The sequence below is a fragment of the Meriones unguiculatus genome, chromosome 7 (genome assembly GCF_030254825.1).
Source record: "Meriones unguiculatus strain TT.TT164.6M chromosome 7, Bangor_MerUng_6.1, whole genome shotgun sequence".
Classification (NCBI taxonomy): domain Eukaryota; kingdom Metazoa; phylum Chordata; class Mammalia; order Rodentia; family Muridae; genus Meriones; species Meriones unguiculatus.
The window spans coordinates 80688730-80705651 of NC_083355.1; the positions used below are offsets into that span (position 1 = coordinate 80688730).

General features: G+C 45.6%; 1 protein-coding gene across 1 annotated transcript; it reads right to left on the reverse strand.

Annotated features, from left to right (window-relative positions):
- Positions 1-13552: 13552 nt before the first annotated feature.
- Tmem30b (transmembrane protein 30B) lies at positions 13553-16629 on the reverse strand. The gene has a single exon (XM_021651036.2). It carries the CDS (start codon positions 16507-16509, stop codon positions 15433-15435), a length of 1077 nt encoding a protein of 358 aa, XP_021506711.1. The 5' UTR covers positions 16510-16629; the 3' UTR covers positions 13553-15432.
- Positions 16630-16922: the final 293 nt, after the last annotated feature.

Consider the following 16922-nt stretch of genomic DNA (forward strand, 5'->3'; position numbering starts at 1 on the left):
AGGTCCATCTCTGGCCTCTGCACATACATGCACCCATGAATGTGAACACACACACACACACACACACACACACACACACACACACTGTCTTATATGGAACGATGGTCATGTTTTTAAACACGGTTGACCAAATAAACAGAACTCCCAAGGTCTGTTTATGGTATTATGTTATACATAATATCTTAATGTAAAATCAAAAGTTAAGTATTTGGGAAGTACAGTAGGAACAAAGAGAGGATGAGGAAATCAGGAAATAGAAACAGGAAGCTGTTGATAGTGCTAGGGAAAGCTAAACTTATTCAGGAGGAGAATATATTTGAGTGTGCATAGAAATCCCAAGCCAGCTACCCTCAATTGTTTTAACAGCCATTGACTGAGTGCTTACTAAGTACCAAACACTGTGCTGATCACTTTATCACACATCTTTTCACCCCAGTTCAGAGCTGGGCTAATTGAGATCCATGGTTCACGACACATGCGCACTTCTGACCCCTGCGTGGCTAGATTTATTTAGCTATCGAGTTGTTTTAATCATGGTGTGTCTATATAGGCTTATCACTCTGACACAAATGCCTTGCCTGTAACCTGCTACCTCACTCTCTGATTCTTCCTTCTACTCTCTCATCTTCTCCCTAAAGCCTGTGTTGATTCCTTATCTTTTAAACACACACACACACACACACACACACACACACACACAAAGCCTGTGCACGACCACCAAGCTCCATACATGCCACTGTATCCAGCCTTAGATATGACTTTGTTGATGCCACATGAACACACAGACATCAAGTTATATATATATATATATAAAACATCAATATATATATATAATATATAAATATATATTATAATATTATATTAAAATATAATATTATATATTATGGTTTACATAAGTTATTATGTGCCTTTGTGCTGCTTAATCGTTGTTACAAAGCTGTGAAACAAGTATTATCCACGTTTATAGACGTTAAAGCTGGCGCTCAGATAAGTTAATAAGTCTAAGGACAAGTGGCTGGGAAGGGACAGAAGAAAGATTCAACTCTTGGGGTCTGGAAAGATGGTTCTTTCAAAGGTCCTGAGTTCAATTCTCAGCAACGACATGGTGGCTCACAACCATCTATAATGAGATCTGGTGCCCTCTTCTGGCCTGCAAGCATAACACAGTATATATATAAATAAATCTTAGAGAGAGAGAGAGAGAGAGAGAGAGAGAGAGATTTACTCTTTACTAAGATGCTGAACTATGGATTCCACTCTATGATGTCACTGGGCCATATGGTTGTCTATGTCTACCTACACATTTATATTCAAACATAAAAGCCAAGACATGGAATCCAGGCTGTGAGCATGAACCAGAATCATCCAAGTTCATTTAATAACTTAACTCTGGGAGAGAAATACAAACATGTGGATTTAACCTCAGTTGTTTAGTCCTCTAAACTCAGACTATCCAAGCAGGATATCTTTAGAGATGCCTTTGGAGGTCAAGTGTGTGTGTGTGTGTGTGTGTGTGTTCAGATGCACTTTCTGGAGAACGTCTCAGAACAACATCCTTATTCTATTTAATCTCATATGCTAAAAGGGTAAATGCTCAGGCATTGTTTAACCAAACCCTTGCTCCTCACCTTATAACTGTGTATCAGAGGCCGTGGAAACTAGATCACCCTCTCAGGATGCCATTACAGCCATGCAGAATCTCATTAAAAATCAATTCCTTGGGTCCATAAAGCCAGTTTATGTCCTCTTCCCGGAGTGCCTGCTGGCAGTTACATAGTTGCATCGCGTGGCAATCTTGTCTTTCAAGAACATGGAACAAAACAGCTATTTAAAGGTGGCCCATTTCACGTTACCTTTCTAATTTTACAGTAGTTTAAGTCTTGAGGGTTCGTTTTCGAGCTTCAGGGATCTTGTTACACGTGTGAGAAGTAGCATTGCCAGCCGCAGAGCCCCATTAATTAAATATTTGCCTTTATAAACTAGATGCTGTCTGATCTTAATGGAGCTGCAGGGGTTCCAGAGCTTAGAGAGTTCAACCTGTCCAGTCTCAACAGGTCCCTGTCCACCGCTGCTGTCTGATTGCTGGGCGGCGCCTAAGGTCTTCATCAGCGACAACACAAAACTCAGGTGGAAAGTTTTCTTTCTGTAGTGACTCAATTCAAGTATCTCTAAACACCCTGGGGATCGGTACGCATCGGCTACCTTTTATAAATGGGGAGCTGAAAGCACCATAGAGATTCCATGACCTATACAGGTCACACCCTGAATCAGCAACAGAGGCAGAAGAAATCGGAGGGACTACTCTGTCCACATCTGGAACCTTTTAACTCTCTCAGCCCCCTCCCGTGGATTTAGAGGCTGGTGGATTTCAAAGATCGGTGGCCTTTTGGGAAAGCGCCTGGCAGTGAAACATACAGGCTTGAATTCCTTAGAGTTTGGCTATTGGGCGCAGGCTCAGAGCACACGCAGCAAACGTCTGCGCTGTTTGTGCGGAGAGTAAGGAAAGATGGAGGAGGGAGGGTGGGCTGGAAGTCAGGTAGGAAGGGCTCTTCCCCTGCCATGCGTGGTTGACTAGCGAAAGCATAGCTTTTTTTTTTTTTTTTTTTTTTTTTTTAATGTCAAACCTCAATGTAACTTTTAAAAAGAGTCCTGGGTGGAAGGGCTGGGGATGTAGCCTACTGGGCAAGGGTGCTTCCTCTGAGACCAGTAGCACCTGAGTGTCACTCTCTGTTAGTCATGTGAAAGTTGGGCATAACAACACGTGTCAGCAACTCTCTGGGCGCAGGGGTAGGGGGATGTAGGCAGGGATGGGTCCCGAGAGCTGGCGAGCCAGCCAGTTCAACCCAAATAACAAGTTAACAGTTCAGTGCTACACTCAGTCTCAAGGCGATAAGATGGTGACGATACAAGGAGACACCCGATGGCTTTTGCTGGCTTCCTCATGTGTGGATATGGCCGTGGTCACTTGTGCATTTGTATGCATGCAGCACAGGCCACACACACACACACACACACACACACACACACACACACTCCTCAGTGCGAGATAGCAGCACTGCCCTCTGTTATGGACTCTTAAAATCTGCCAATGGCAATTTTCAAGAAACCGTTCCTAGAGCAACGTGCTCCAAGGTTTGGCAGCATGATCGTTGATAGTAGAATGAACAAAAGGAGCTTGTTCCAATAAGGTTGTGTTCTACGCACTTGCTCTCCTTCACCAGACTTATAAGCATGCCTCTCTCACAAGTCTAAAAAGTCCTTGGTGGAAGAAATCTAATTTTATTTTGTTTGACCGTGGACTTCTGATGCAACAAACTGACTCTATACAACTTCTTATTAAAAAAAAAAAAAAAGAAAGAAAGAAAGAAAAAAAAGAGAAACAAGATATTTCTGAGAAACAACTAATCCTTTAATATTAAAGAAAACTGTACACCGGTGTCTTAGTTAGTTTTGGTTTGTTTGGTTCGTTTCTTTGTTTGTTTGTTTGTTTGTTTGAAACAGGATTTCTGTGTAGCCCTGGCTGTCCTGGAACTGTGTAGCACAGGCTGGCCTTGAACTCCGCCTGCCTCTGCCTTCCAAGTGCTGGGGTTAAAGGCGTGTGTCAGCACTGTTTGGCTTTAGTTAGGGTTTTATTGCTGCAAAGAGACACCGTGACAACCTCTTGAATCTGTGGTCGGACTCAAGTGAAGACATGTGGACACTTGCTTTATAAAAGGTCAAAAGAAGTCTTCTAAGAACGTGGACCTGGAAATTGCTCTGTATGTATGCTGGTTATGTAGAAGCCCTCTCACTACCTCAATATTTGTACACATCAAATACAATGGGCTCTCGCTTTCACCCAAGAGTGTGTGCATGCGAAGAAAACCTGATTCCCTGAGCTCTGATAAAATGAAGCCTGGGCAGGCAATCAGGAGGTAGGAAATGAGAAATTATGTTTGGCGGCAAAACTGAAGCCAGGTTCCTGAGCTGGGAGACAGAGGGTGAGTGGAAGGAGGAGTTTCTAGCCAGGCCAGTCTAAGGAGGAGGCCTTGCTTGGAGCCTCCCCCCCCCCACAGTGATGTTTTATCACAGTGTGGTTTCCAGTCTTGGCTGAGAGAGGGCGCTGGGAGGAATAGCCTGGCCCAGGATCAGCTCTGACACATTTCCCATAATGGAAGACATCTTTCCCTCATAACTTGAAAAACATGAAAGCAGATATTGGCTCTGAGTATGTCTGATAGTCTAACTTTATTTCCTGTCAACAGAAATGACTCTGATTTATATTCGGTCACCAGCTTCACGCACTCACACTCCCCTCATATTGAGAATGCGTAGAGAGATGTCATACTCAGGCCCATGATGTATGCCTTTCCAGCAACGCTTCGTGATCCAAAGGAGACCTCGGGGACTGAGACAGACACTCCGGTATTTTCACTCTGCTGACACTCAATCCCCCTGTGCATCTTTTTAATGAGGTACATCACCCTGCCTTCAGCTGAGCTCCATGTTGGCTTTGATCTCCGAGCACCACACCTATCGGTCCCATGGTGCACAAGTTGGCTGGCCTGCATCCAGCCTTTACAGCGAGCTACTGCCTGCTGTGGGGTTTATCCATGTTGGCATCTGGCGCATTATTTCACTCTTCCATTATCTAGTTGCATCCGAGGAGTGAGGGAGTTCTGAAAATTCCATTTTCTTCTCAAAATTGATTTATGTTTTGGGCAGTGCAAATTGAGTGATGTGCTTTTTGGTACTGCCGTTGCATGTCATCTGCTTTTAAATTCAGAAGCATTCTTTCCTCTGCTCTGTTATGATACTATGTGATTCATTGAGTGGAAGGTAGCATTAATCATAAGATCTGTCTTTACTCTATGTGCCACTAAGAGGAAAAAATGTTAACAATTAGAACAGGACCCGGCCATTTCCTTCATTTAAACTTCTGTGTGTTGCCCCACTGAGTGGGCTCTTTTAAATCTATTTACAGAGCTCATTCATGTACCATGCTTCAAAGACACAGAAAGGGAAAAATGACCCAGCATGCTGACACATACTGCAGAAGCAGGAAGATCAGAAGTTCAAGGTCATCCTTGACTAAACAGCAAATTCAAGGTTGGTCCAGGATATATGAGATTGATTCGAAAGAAAAATGTGCATAGAGTAAATTGGCTAAAGTTTTCCTGAAACTTCTGTTTTGTACTGGGCCAAGCGTTCTGAATCCTGTCAGTGAAAGAAGCTTCAGTGTCTGTTTTATTGAACACGGCGCAATGTTTTTGCTCCAATGCATGATGGTAGAATATAACACCTGGATGACAGCAAGTCCAGGTACCAGTCCCCTGGCTGTGAAGGGCCATGGATTATGAGATGCCAAGAACCTAAGACATGCCTTGATTTTTTAAAGATGTTAAAATGTGAGGGAGAAATGTGCAGTTTGCACGGGATAGATACGGTTTGTTTGGTTGCTAGATCATGGTGTTCGGTTCTAAGCGTTTTATAAAAATTTCATTTCTTCACTTATAATTCCAACCTCAGAAAAATGTGTGAGGTTTAAAATTACTTGAACCAGAAACTTTTATTTATTTATTTATTTATTTTTTGAGAAGGTTTCTCTGGGTAGCCTTGGCTGGCCTGGACTTTGTAGACCAGGCTGGCCTCAAACTCATAGCAATCTTCCTGCCTCTGCCTCCCTTAGTGCTGAGATTAAGGGGATGTGCCACTGTGCCTGGCTACACCAGAAACATTGTTTTAATTACTTCGATGTAAGCGATTTCTGGGACCCCCAAGTTAGTAAACTCATGTTCCCTCTAGTAAAAGGTGCCAGAATTTCTCTTTTTGAAAGAAATAGCTACCAACAGGGTCCATCCAACTGGGAGGCAAAGTCCTACAGCAAACAGGGAAGGCATCCGTCAATATTCATCAGTCTTTCATTTTAAGACTGCAGCTTCTACTATGAAAAACCTCACAGTCAGGTGTGCTGGTGGTCTATGTTTGTAATTCCAGAGCCCAAGAGGGTGAAGCAGAAAAATTGCTACTCAGGGTCAGCCTTGGCTACCCAGTAGACTGTCTCAAAAGCCCAGGGGCAGCAGTCTACAGATTGTGCACAGCATTTGTCTGGCATACGCACAGCCTAGATTTCCACCATGTGGGATGCAGGGGAGAAGAGGGAGAAAGAGCTGCTTGTTTTTCAAAATCGTCTGGTAAAAGAGCAGTAGTGGTTGTTTCTCCTTTTTTGTGCCTCTCAAATGACTGATACTTTTCCAGCATTACAGTGCAAATCCTTTCTTTATGACATAGTTCCAAACTTTATTTATTCTGTAAAAAAAAAAAATAATAATGTGTTACAGGTGAAAAACAATTGGTAGCAACCATTAGAAGGCCACTAAAGAAATGACCTATTATTATTTGAGCAAAATCTAATGATCAACATGCCAGTGTCTTTTTCAATCAATTAATTAAATTATTAAAATTCACATAATTATCATACAATGTGTAACTATCTACTTTATTTACTAACAAGAATTTTAATTATCTATCAATATATTTATTGTTTGTTTTAAATTTTTTAAATTTATTTTTACTGGGGAGGCATGCCTGTTCCACAGAGCACAAATGGGGGTCAAAGGGCCACTTTGTGGAGTCAGTTCTTTCCTACCACCCTTACAAAGGTAGGGATCAAATTCAGGTCTCCAGTCTGTCCTGACTATCTCCTTTACCCTCTGAGCCGCCTTGATAGCCTAATTCATTTTTTGAGACAAGTTTTCACTTTAGTCCTGGCTGGTCTGGAACTCAGAGCACTTTCTGCCTTAATCTCCAAATCGCTGAGATTACAGGTTGGGAGATCACGCCCACCAGAGGTTTTTCATTTGCGCAGCTAATATTTCACATGTCCATACACAATCTAATAAAAGCCTCCGGCCTTAAACCTCAAGCTAGTAAATGCTGGTGGTTCTGCCAATCTCCAGAAGAGGGAAGTAGTGTACATCTTTGGGATCAGATACTCCGCTCTTAGAGCAGCTCCAGAAACCTTAAGTTAACAAATGCCAGCTAATTGACTCCCAGAAGCCAAGCAGTTTCTGACGTCTCCCTGGGCTAGCTGGAATATCTGCTGTCTCTCAACCAGCTTCGACCTTGGGCCAGTTTCTTTCTCCAAAGTCTTGTTTCTGTGCTAACAAAATGGAGAAAACACTGAGCTTGTCAAGATGAAGCTGAGAGCCAAGATAGTTCACCTAGGGTGTCATCTGGAAACATTTCAGCATAAGCTACTTAACTGGGCTTAACTTTAAAAATGAACTGTATCTTGTTGCTGAAAGCCTCCCCAACACTCACTTCATAGTGGCCACACAAACACTTGCCTGGAGCCAATGAAAAAGAATCCTGGCATAAAGGGAAGCTTGCAAACTCACTGTGGGATCTTGAGACTTTTCTATTTTCCTCTTTTTGATGGACTCCAGAGGCAAGGCCATTCCTTATTCTGGGACCAAGGCTCCTTCCTTAAATCATTTCTCTGGCTCCTCCATGGCTTAGAACAAATCCAAATCCATTTCTTAACTTGTTTTCCGGAATCCAAGGAAAGTTCAATGTAACATAATTTTTTTATAACTTCTTCCCAGCACCATATATTACTTTTAAAACACAAACATACCTTTCCCTTGTCCTGCATTATTCTTCTCCACGTACAGCTTTCCTGACGTATTGGAGTGATATTCCATGGTTTGCAGCAACTTGGAGGTTTATGGCCCTTCTGTGGCAGATCAGACTAAACATAATTCATTCGTAGCTACTTAGTGCTCAGGGAAATCAACCCCAGAACTTAAATAACTACGGTGTGACCTCTGTAAAGTATCATTTATAGTTCTAAGATTGCTATTATGGAGATATCAAGATGTGCTAAACCTTATAAACAAAACAGCAAACAGGAAAGCTACTATTGTGTTTGGTTTTGCCTTCCTTTTCGGGCAGTTCTCCATCATTCTATTTTTTGCCTAAATGGATTCTGAGGCAATTACCCAGCAGAAGAAAGCAATGTTCATTTTACATTGTATTATAAAATACTTCAGTGAGTCAAAAACTCTCCTCTATAAAGAAGCACCGCAGAAATGTAAATATCCCATTAACATACTGCAGTTACTAGCAAAGGCAGTGATTCCCTGTGAGCATAAAGGAACCGTCTCACTATCGAGGGCTAATGCAACCCATCTGCTACTCATTTCTGCAAATTACTTTATGGAGGAAACCCCGACCAAACACTTAAGCTCTACAGATGGGAACTTGAAGCTTAGCGTTTCCGTGTTGTTCAGAATATAAGTGTGTCCACGGCACTGTTAACCCTAAAATTTCCATTTTTTTACAGTGTCATTTCTGCATCTCATTTGTTTCCTGACTTATTTCCAGCACATTCAATTATAGGCAGTGAAGGGTTCCGTGGCAGTAAAGTAATGCAATTATCGGTTTCCTAGCTGTCATTTAACAGCTGTTTAAGGGTGTATGTGTACTAGTCCAGGTACCAGGGACTGGCAATGAAAAAAACAAAAAACAAAACCAAAAAACAAAAGAGGGAACAAGTTCTCACCCATCTGTAGCATTAACAGCCTGAGCACTGAGATGGAGAGGGGAACTGCAGGCCTCTGGGCAAAACGGCAAATACCCCAAGAGAGGACTGAAATGGATACCAAGGGGACTAGGCTGAAGACAGGAGTTTGAAGAGAGAAGGAGGGCTACAGTTTCGTGGAGTCTTGGAAGAAAGGTGCTTGGAGATCCAGAGCAAAGCCAATCATGAAGGCCTCCAGGACCTCTTCGAGGATTTAGACTCCCTCCAGCAGGCTGTACACAGACGCAAGAGATTCTAAGCTGGGGGCTAACACGTGAGGTTTGTAATTTGGCTGGTGGTCATGATGAGAAGAGGTACCTGGAATGCTGGCCAGGAGGTGCCTCCAAGTTCCAGGTGAGAAAGAACAAAGCAAGGCTGGGGCAGCAGTAAAGATGGGCTTGATTGACGGTGCCTTTGGGAGGCAGAAGCCTCAGTGTCTGACAACAGCTGGAAGCGGGAGAAAACAGAAACAGGCCAGCCAAGCAGGCAGCTCAGGATTTTGACCAACAGCACGGAGAAGCCAGGTTAAGTACTTTTGAAGGTGTGGTGCTTTAAGTGAGAATGGCCCCCCGTAGGCCCGTATGTTTGAATGCTTGCTCCCCAGTTAGTGGAATTTTGGGGGAAGGATTAGGTGTAGCCTTGCTGGAGCAGGTATATCACTGGGAGTTGGCTTTGTGGCTTCAAGAGCCCCTGTCATTCATGGGCTCGCTCTCTCTTTCTCTCTCTCCCCCACACACCTGCTGCCTCTGAATCAAGGTGTAAGCCCTCAGCTACTGCTCCGGCACCATGCCCGCCTGCCTGCCCATTTTCATGCTCCCCCCACAGTAATGGGCACCAACTACCCTTCTAAAACTGCACACAAGCCCCCACTTCAGCACTTGCTTTTGTAAGTTGCCTTCTCTTCACAGCAATGAAACAGTAACTAGGACGGAAGTGCAAGGCCTCCAGGAGACAACAGTAAGTTTGGCTCTGACCACTCAGGCACCTGTGGGCACCTTCAGGCGTATCTAAGAGGGGCGTGGAAATATGAGCTAGGAGAGAATACAGTTTTGGAGACAGGAGGATGGACACTTTCGTATCAACCATTCAGTAATGTCTTAAAGATTCATGCAAGTGAACATGAGCACCAATCGGCTTCTTCTCTAAGGAGAACTTGACAGGCGCCACATTCGGTCATCTAAAAATTGTGTTGGGGTATCTGATAAGTCTTAAGTTTTAAAGACGTGCAGGGGAAAAAAAATCAGTTTTTCAATTCTGTTACTCAGTCTGAGTGGGAAGTGTCGTATCTGCTATTTTCTGTGTGTTAACAGGAGCTAAATTAAACATGGGCTCAGTGATTAAAACACTTTCTGAAACCAAGAAGACCCACGCAAATCCCAGGTGGGCCTGGCGGTCTGCTTGAAATTTCAGATCCAGAGAGAGAACACAGGGAACGCAGGATGCAAGCTGGCTAAGATGACAAGCTATATCAATGAGCTCTGGGATTGATTGATAATCCCTGACTCAGTGACTAGAGTACAGGGGGTGTAGACTCCCAACAACTCTGGACCTTCCCAGGCATGCACAAACACCTGCCACACACACTCAAAAAATACATGTACATATGCACGCATACCCTATTGCATGTACGCATGAAGAGGAGAAAAAGAAAAAAAAAATAGGAAATGCCCTTGTAATTCATAAAAACAAGAATAACATTATTTTTAAACTTTTTTTTTTCAAGACACTCTTTCTCTGTATAGCCTTGGCTATCCTAGACTTGCTTTGTAGACCAGCCTGGCCTTGAACTCACAGGGATCCCCTGGCCTCTGCCTCCCCAAGTGCTGGGATCACAGGTGTGCGCCACTGAGCCCGGTTTAAAATTATTTTTAAATGATGAAGCAGGGTAGAGAATTCAGAAGCTCATGGCTGCCCAAGGTCCTGAGAATTAGAGACAGACAAGTGCTCAGGCCTAAACAGGACATTTATACCATCCCCTCTAAGCCTCAGGAAACACTGTGGAAGAGGAGGCGGGAGAAGGGATAAGCCAGCAGATAGGGAGAAGGGCTCCATGATGTCATTTTCTGGAGAAGACACAACCATTGTAATTACAAACTCACAGCAGCCCTGGGTCTCATCAGCAGTCAGGCACGGATGATGGAGAGGCCCCGGGGACCTCAATAGATTCAGGAAGTGAACACACCATTGCCTTCAGTTGTCCACCCACCGATGACCCCATTAAGCTCCAATAGACACTTCCAATTCAGTAGTTCCATGAAGGCCCTGGCCAAATTAAATAGGTAAGAAAACTGAAAGTCATGAACATGGGAGAAGTTCTAGTATGGATGGGGGAGGAGGAGCCTGTGATAAGAACGGGAAAGGAATGAGAGGGTGTTAAAGAAAGCAATCAGCATGCACACACACACACACACACACACACACACAAGAAACTGCTCAAAACAAAATTAATTTTTTTTTAAATGGTGAAGCAGGGACAGCAAGATAGCTCAGGAGATAAGGGTGTTGGCCACTAAGACAGATGACATGAGTTTGAGCCTTAGGGGCCACAGGTAGAAAGATAGAGTAGACTCCGGAGGGGCTGGGGAGATGGCTCGGCAGTTGAGAGCACTTGCTGTTTCTAGCGGAGGACCCAGGTTTGAGTCCTAGCACTGGCATCGTCGCTCACAGTCATTGAAAACTCCAGTTCCGAGGGATCCAGTGCCTTCTCCTGACCCCAGGCACCTGGCAGGCACACGGTGCACATACATGCAGGCAAAACACTTATACATAAGAAAAGATAAATCTGGAAAAAAAAAAAAAACAACAACAACAACTCCTGAAGGTTGTCCTCGGACTTCTACATGTGTGTTGTGGATCGGGAACACTTGGTTCAAGCATGCGCCGTGCAAACAGGCAGGCACACACACGCACACAAACATAAAGCAAACAGATGAATGCAATAATTAAAAAATAATTAAGGAAGCCATTTCAATGGCTGCCACTTCACCCAGTACTACACTTCTGTTTCTAGGGCATGCTGCTTGAATTATTATTACACTTATTTATTGGGTGTACTTGTGCGTGTGTGGGGGGGCATACATGTACAGGAACTCCAGTGTGGAGGTCAGCAGAAAACCCGCAGGAGTCAGCTCTCCCCTTTCACGCTGTAGATCGTAGATCCTGGGAATAAAACTAGGATTGGCAGGGTTGGCAGCAAATGCCTCTGCTTACTGAGTCATCTCCCAAGCTGTCATTGCTTATTATTATTATCATTATTATTATTATTATTATTATTATTTTGTAGAGCTTTGAACCAAATAGGAAGGAATATATCCCTACCTCTTTGGTCTTGATAACTTTTGGAAGAAACAAAATAATCACTATTAATGACACATTGTTTACAGTTTCCACTGGCTACTATGTCAGCATGGAGGGCAGGACCTTGAAGGCACCTGACAACAAAAATTTGCTCCTAAGGAAAGGATACATTGCCCTCAAAAAGGCAAGCTAACGGGTACAGAAGGGGATGAGCCACTTTTCACCCACTGTGTCTCACAAAGCCCTGTGGTTGGTGGATTCTGTGGCTGAACCAGCACTGACGTCTTCAGGTTCCACTTCGGCTGGCTGTTGACCCCTTGCCCTCTGTCGGTTTAGGATCATGTCCCCTGCATCTTTCCCCTTCATCCTTCGTGTCTGTGCTCTTCAAGCTTACCCAGCAGGTATGTGAACTGAAGGCATGCTGGCGTGCTGGAGAGAGCTCCCAGACGCAAGGGGCGCTAACGACAGCGATCTTCACACAAGGTGATAGAGCAGCGAGGGTAGTTTTCCCCAAAACGCTCGCCGTTTGGGGAAACTATGGAGGGTGCCGATGTGTAACGTCAGCCTCTGGAAAACAGCTGAAAGCTTCAGCCAGTTCTTTACAAAGCAACGCTCTCTTAGAGGTGTCCTTGGGGCCTTAGTTCGTTTCAGGCAGATTTGGAAGGGCCCTTTAAGTGACTCATTTAGTTGCTGAGAGAATGAAGAGAAATTCTCCTGGGGGAGGGGGTGGAATTTGTTTTTTAATTGCCAACTAAAATTAACCAGCTCTGTTTTACCTATAGAAAAAAAAATGAACGTCCAGTGAAAAATTTTTAAATTTAAATTTATTCACAATGACTGATGACTTTCACCCAAGTCCAGATAAGGAGCTGGTGGATAACACCGAGACTCACCAACAACTCTTTGGTGTGGCAGAAGGAATTTTGTTTGTAATCTTACCTAGTAACATTTGTTCCAGAGGAAACAATGTCCTTGACTTTTAACAACAGCCTAGGAAGCAGATTGCTGAGTGACCTCAGTTGAGGAGAGGCTCCAAACCTCACCTTGTTTCGTTAATGTTGTGTTGTTGTTGTTGTTATTTACTCGAGGTGAACAATCCAAATAAAGGTATTCATATCTCACTCAACACTTCCGCTTTGTACCTTTATTTCACAAAGTAGGTCAAAGTTGATTTCTGGGTTAACTGCTGGGGTTTGCTCTGTGTCTCACTTGTAGAAGACACACTTCCAGTTGGGAAACACAGGGATCCAACCAGATCATGATACTGGGCAAAAAATGCTACACAGCCCTGGGGTCACTGAAGCAAAGGTCAGGCGCTTCCATTTTAAACTCTCTGCTCTTTTGTGGTCTCAAATACCAACAAATAATTGAAATTTACAGTCTGAGTAAAACACAGAGGGGCAAGGCTGCTACGATCACATTCTTTAATGACCTTGCATATTAAAAGTTAAAAGATTGTCATTTACGGAACTTAAACAATAGTTGAAGATCATGTAATTCAAACACAGGATATTGATAAACATTCAAATTCTGTTTTAGGAGGTTAGCAATAAAAGAGTGAGTTCACGTTGACTGAATCTTATTCTGAAAGGTGACATTCTGGGTGCAGTATAAATCTGCTAGTAACATGAGGTAAATGCTGGTACTGTTTGTGCCTTTAAGATCATAGTTCAAAAGAACCAAGTAATGTGATAACAGAGAAAGACAAACACAACCTTTATTCTCTTTCAAAAACAAAGCCTGAAACCACGATTTAATCACAGGACTTTAAGCTGCATGGTCTCACATAAAAAATTTATAACAAAAAACTAATGCTCTACAAATGATAGTGAAATGCATAGTTACCTTCAACTATAGAATGAAAAAAAAAAGTACCAAACGCCATCATCTGACAGAGGACAACTGATCAATCAAGCATTCATAATAAATAAAACTTCCTGAAAATACAAATGATCAACTTTTCATAGTCAAAAAACACAGTATGTGATCTAATACTAAATCTTATCACATTCAGAGGTCAGGAAGCCAGCACACTGGAATTACTAAATAATTCTTTTTGACATACATAAAAACGAGACAAGATTATTTTAAGTCACTTTTTGACCCAGATGATCTTAGACGGACATGCTGTTCATCCAAAACTAGGCATCAACTAGGACAGAATAACAGAATGTGTAGAAATTATTCAATCTAACTCAACATTTGACTGCCATAAAAGTAAAACATACTTACAAGACGTGTGCTGCCTTAGAAGAATTAAAATACAGTGCTCTAGACAGCCAGGCCAGTGGATCCTTACAACTATCAAGTCAAGTTTCTTCCGTGAACCTGGAAGACGGTATCCTGGGGAATTTTATTGTTAAGTTCTCTTAAATTATTGTTCCATAAAAGGGGGAGTTTAAAAGAAAACTGTCCCAGTTGCCTCTGAGAATAGCTTTATATCAATTGTAGGCAATCAAATAAAGGCAGATGAGTAATTTTAACATTATCCTAAGGGCTAAAATAATCCCGAGTCTATTCTGCATATGCAAAATAGCATTTTTAAACATGATCACTAGAAATGGGTTTCATTGGAGAATTTAAACTGCATTTAAGATAGCGCTTTGTGAAAATGATATGAATGAATTAAATTATTTCCTTAGGCATTAAAAAAAAAGTGGTGATGACTGAAAAGGAGGTGAGCAAGAAGGCAAGGGTCACTCAAGATTCCAGGGAAACAACTTCCCACTAACATCATTTGCAGCTAAGGTACTAAGGTTAAAGCATTTCCCCGAGCCATGCAAACTGGCCTTGAATTTTCAAGTTTTTACATAGCGTCTTGTGAAGTTGGTTTTTACATTTAATTACAAGTTGACGTGTTTCTGCCCTGCAGATCTGTATGCTGGTTTCCTAGACCCAGCAACTTTGTCACATCCACTCCGCAAATCGCCAACTTCCCATGTTTAAGGCCAAACCGGAACACTATGATTGCCAGTGTTCGTGGGAACAAATTATAGCCGGAAAAACCGAACTCAGGTGAATGCTTCAGGCCCAACCTGGCTCAAGATCCCCAGATTCAAGGGCACGGAGACTCCAGGGAAGCTTGCTCATTCTGGCCTTACTGCCTCTTCCTTCCTCGACCTAAATTCTAACAAATGTGCTTCCCCACCCCTCCAGGCTGCCCTCGATGGGTGCCACTCTCCATCTCAACCCTTCCCTTCCCGCCTTATACCTCCGTCCCAGAAAACTTAAGGAACAAAAGCTTAGACTCAGAATCGGGATCCAACTGCTAGCTGTTGCTGGTCTTAATGAGTTCCACTCCAAGAATCGGCCCTGTCCTTTGCTCTGAAATGCTGTGGACTTTAAGGACCTGACACGTCAACTCGGTGAGCTGGGGAGAAATCGCCAGATGCGTCCATTCCGCCGTCCAAAACCCGAGAACAGCCCGGCGCCTCTAAGAGGTCTCTGGTCATTAATTCCCTTCCCCAGGCCCCTCGCCCACAACAGGAGGTCGGCGAGCCCCAGGTTGTGTTGGGAGCAAAGGGCCAGCGCCGAAAGCGGCTTGGCCGAGGAGCAGGAAGGGATCGTCGGCCTCACTCGTCCTCGCTGTCTTCCTCGTCCTGGTCCTGGTAGCGAATGTAGACGACCAGCATGACAAACCCCACGAGGATGCAGAGGGAGCCGACGACCAGGTAGGCGATGCCCAGGAAAGGATTCTTGCCACCCATCCAAGAGATGTTGCTGAAGATGACGAGCTTGCGGCCGCCGAAGGCGAGCACCGGGTAGTTGTAGGTGATGTTGACGCGGTAGGTGCCCCGGGGCAGGCCGGCCGAGTAGTTGCCCTGGCGGATGCGCGCGTACAGCTTGCGGAAGGTGGGCAGCGCCGCGGTGCGCATCCACACCACGAAGTCCTGGTTGATGAAGCCCGTGTTGTTGGGATCCGGGCTGAGGTCGTAGACCGGCCGGTGCCAGTTGGGAGGGGGCGCCGTGCCGCGGAAGGCCAGCGCCAGGCTGCCGTTCACCGGCGGGGGGTTGCGGAACTTGACGTGGTAGTCGGTCCACCAGGCGATGGCGGCCCGGTCGAGCGGCACCTCGACGTACGGCCCCCCGGGCCGCCGCTGGTGCCAGAGCGAGAAGGAGTCGTTGAACAGGCTGTTGGCGATGGCGCCGCAGGGCGCGATGGGCCAGCCGGAGGCGTTGTACTGGTAGGGGGCGCACTCGTTGGCCGGGTGGCGCAGCGAGGCGGCCAGGCCGCTGAGCTGCGAGTCGTCGCGGGACACGCCGTAGCGCCGGTTGTTCTGGTAGAAGTTGGACAGCTCGTAGTAGAGGTACACGGGGCCCGGGAACAGCTCCGGCAGCGTGAAGTTCCAGGAGCACCAACAGCGGGGCGGCGGCGCGCGCCCCTGGCCCTCGGCGGCGCACAGCGAGCAGTGGCCGGCGCCCGGGTGGCCCGGGCCGGGGTTGCCGGTGTAGTCGTACTCCAGCTCCTTGATGCCGTTGGAGGAGTAGAAGAGGCCCAGGCCCAGGCCGATGAAGGCCAGGCCGGCGCAGAAGAAGAGGGGCAGCGTGATGCCGGCAGACAGCAGCGGCTGCCAGGCCGGGAGGCGCTGCTGGGTGAAGGCCGTGTTGTCCGGCTGGTGCGCGCCCCGCGCCGAGGCGCTCCAGGTCATGGCGGGGTCACAGCCGGGGCCTGCGGTGGCGGTGGTGGTGGTGGTGGTGGTGGTGGTGGTGTTTGTGGTGTCTCAAGCCGGGCCTCCCGCCTCCGCACGCTGTCTGGGCTCGACGGCGGCTCTCCGGCCCCGCCCCCACCCCACCCCACCTACCCCCGCCCGCGCAGGTGCGCCCGCCCCGCCTCCTGCGCAGGTGAGCCGGATTGCCAGGTGCCCGGACTGCTCAGTTCCGCCACCTCCCGGGGGACCTGGCAGGGCTCCGCCCCAGCGTGGCGCCCTTCCCAGGTGAGCAGGGCGGGGTTCCTCACCCTACCGGGCCGGCTCCTCCTTCACCTCCTCCTACCTCTCCTTCTCCTCCTCCTCCCCATCTCCTCTTTTTACCCCAGTGCTCGGCGAGTGAGTGGCTCATACCT

Excerpts from the sequence above, each read along its gene's own strand:
- Tmem30b (XM_021651036.2), bottom strand. The coding sequence starts at position 16,509 with ATGACCTGGAGCGCCTCGGCGCGGGGCGCGCACCAGCCGGACAACACG.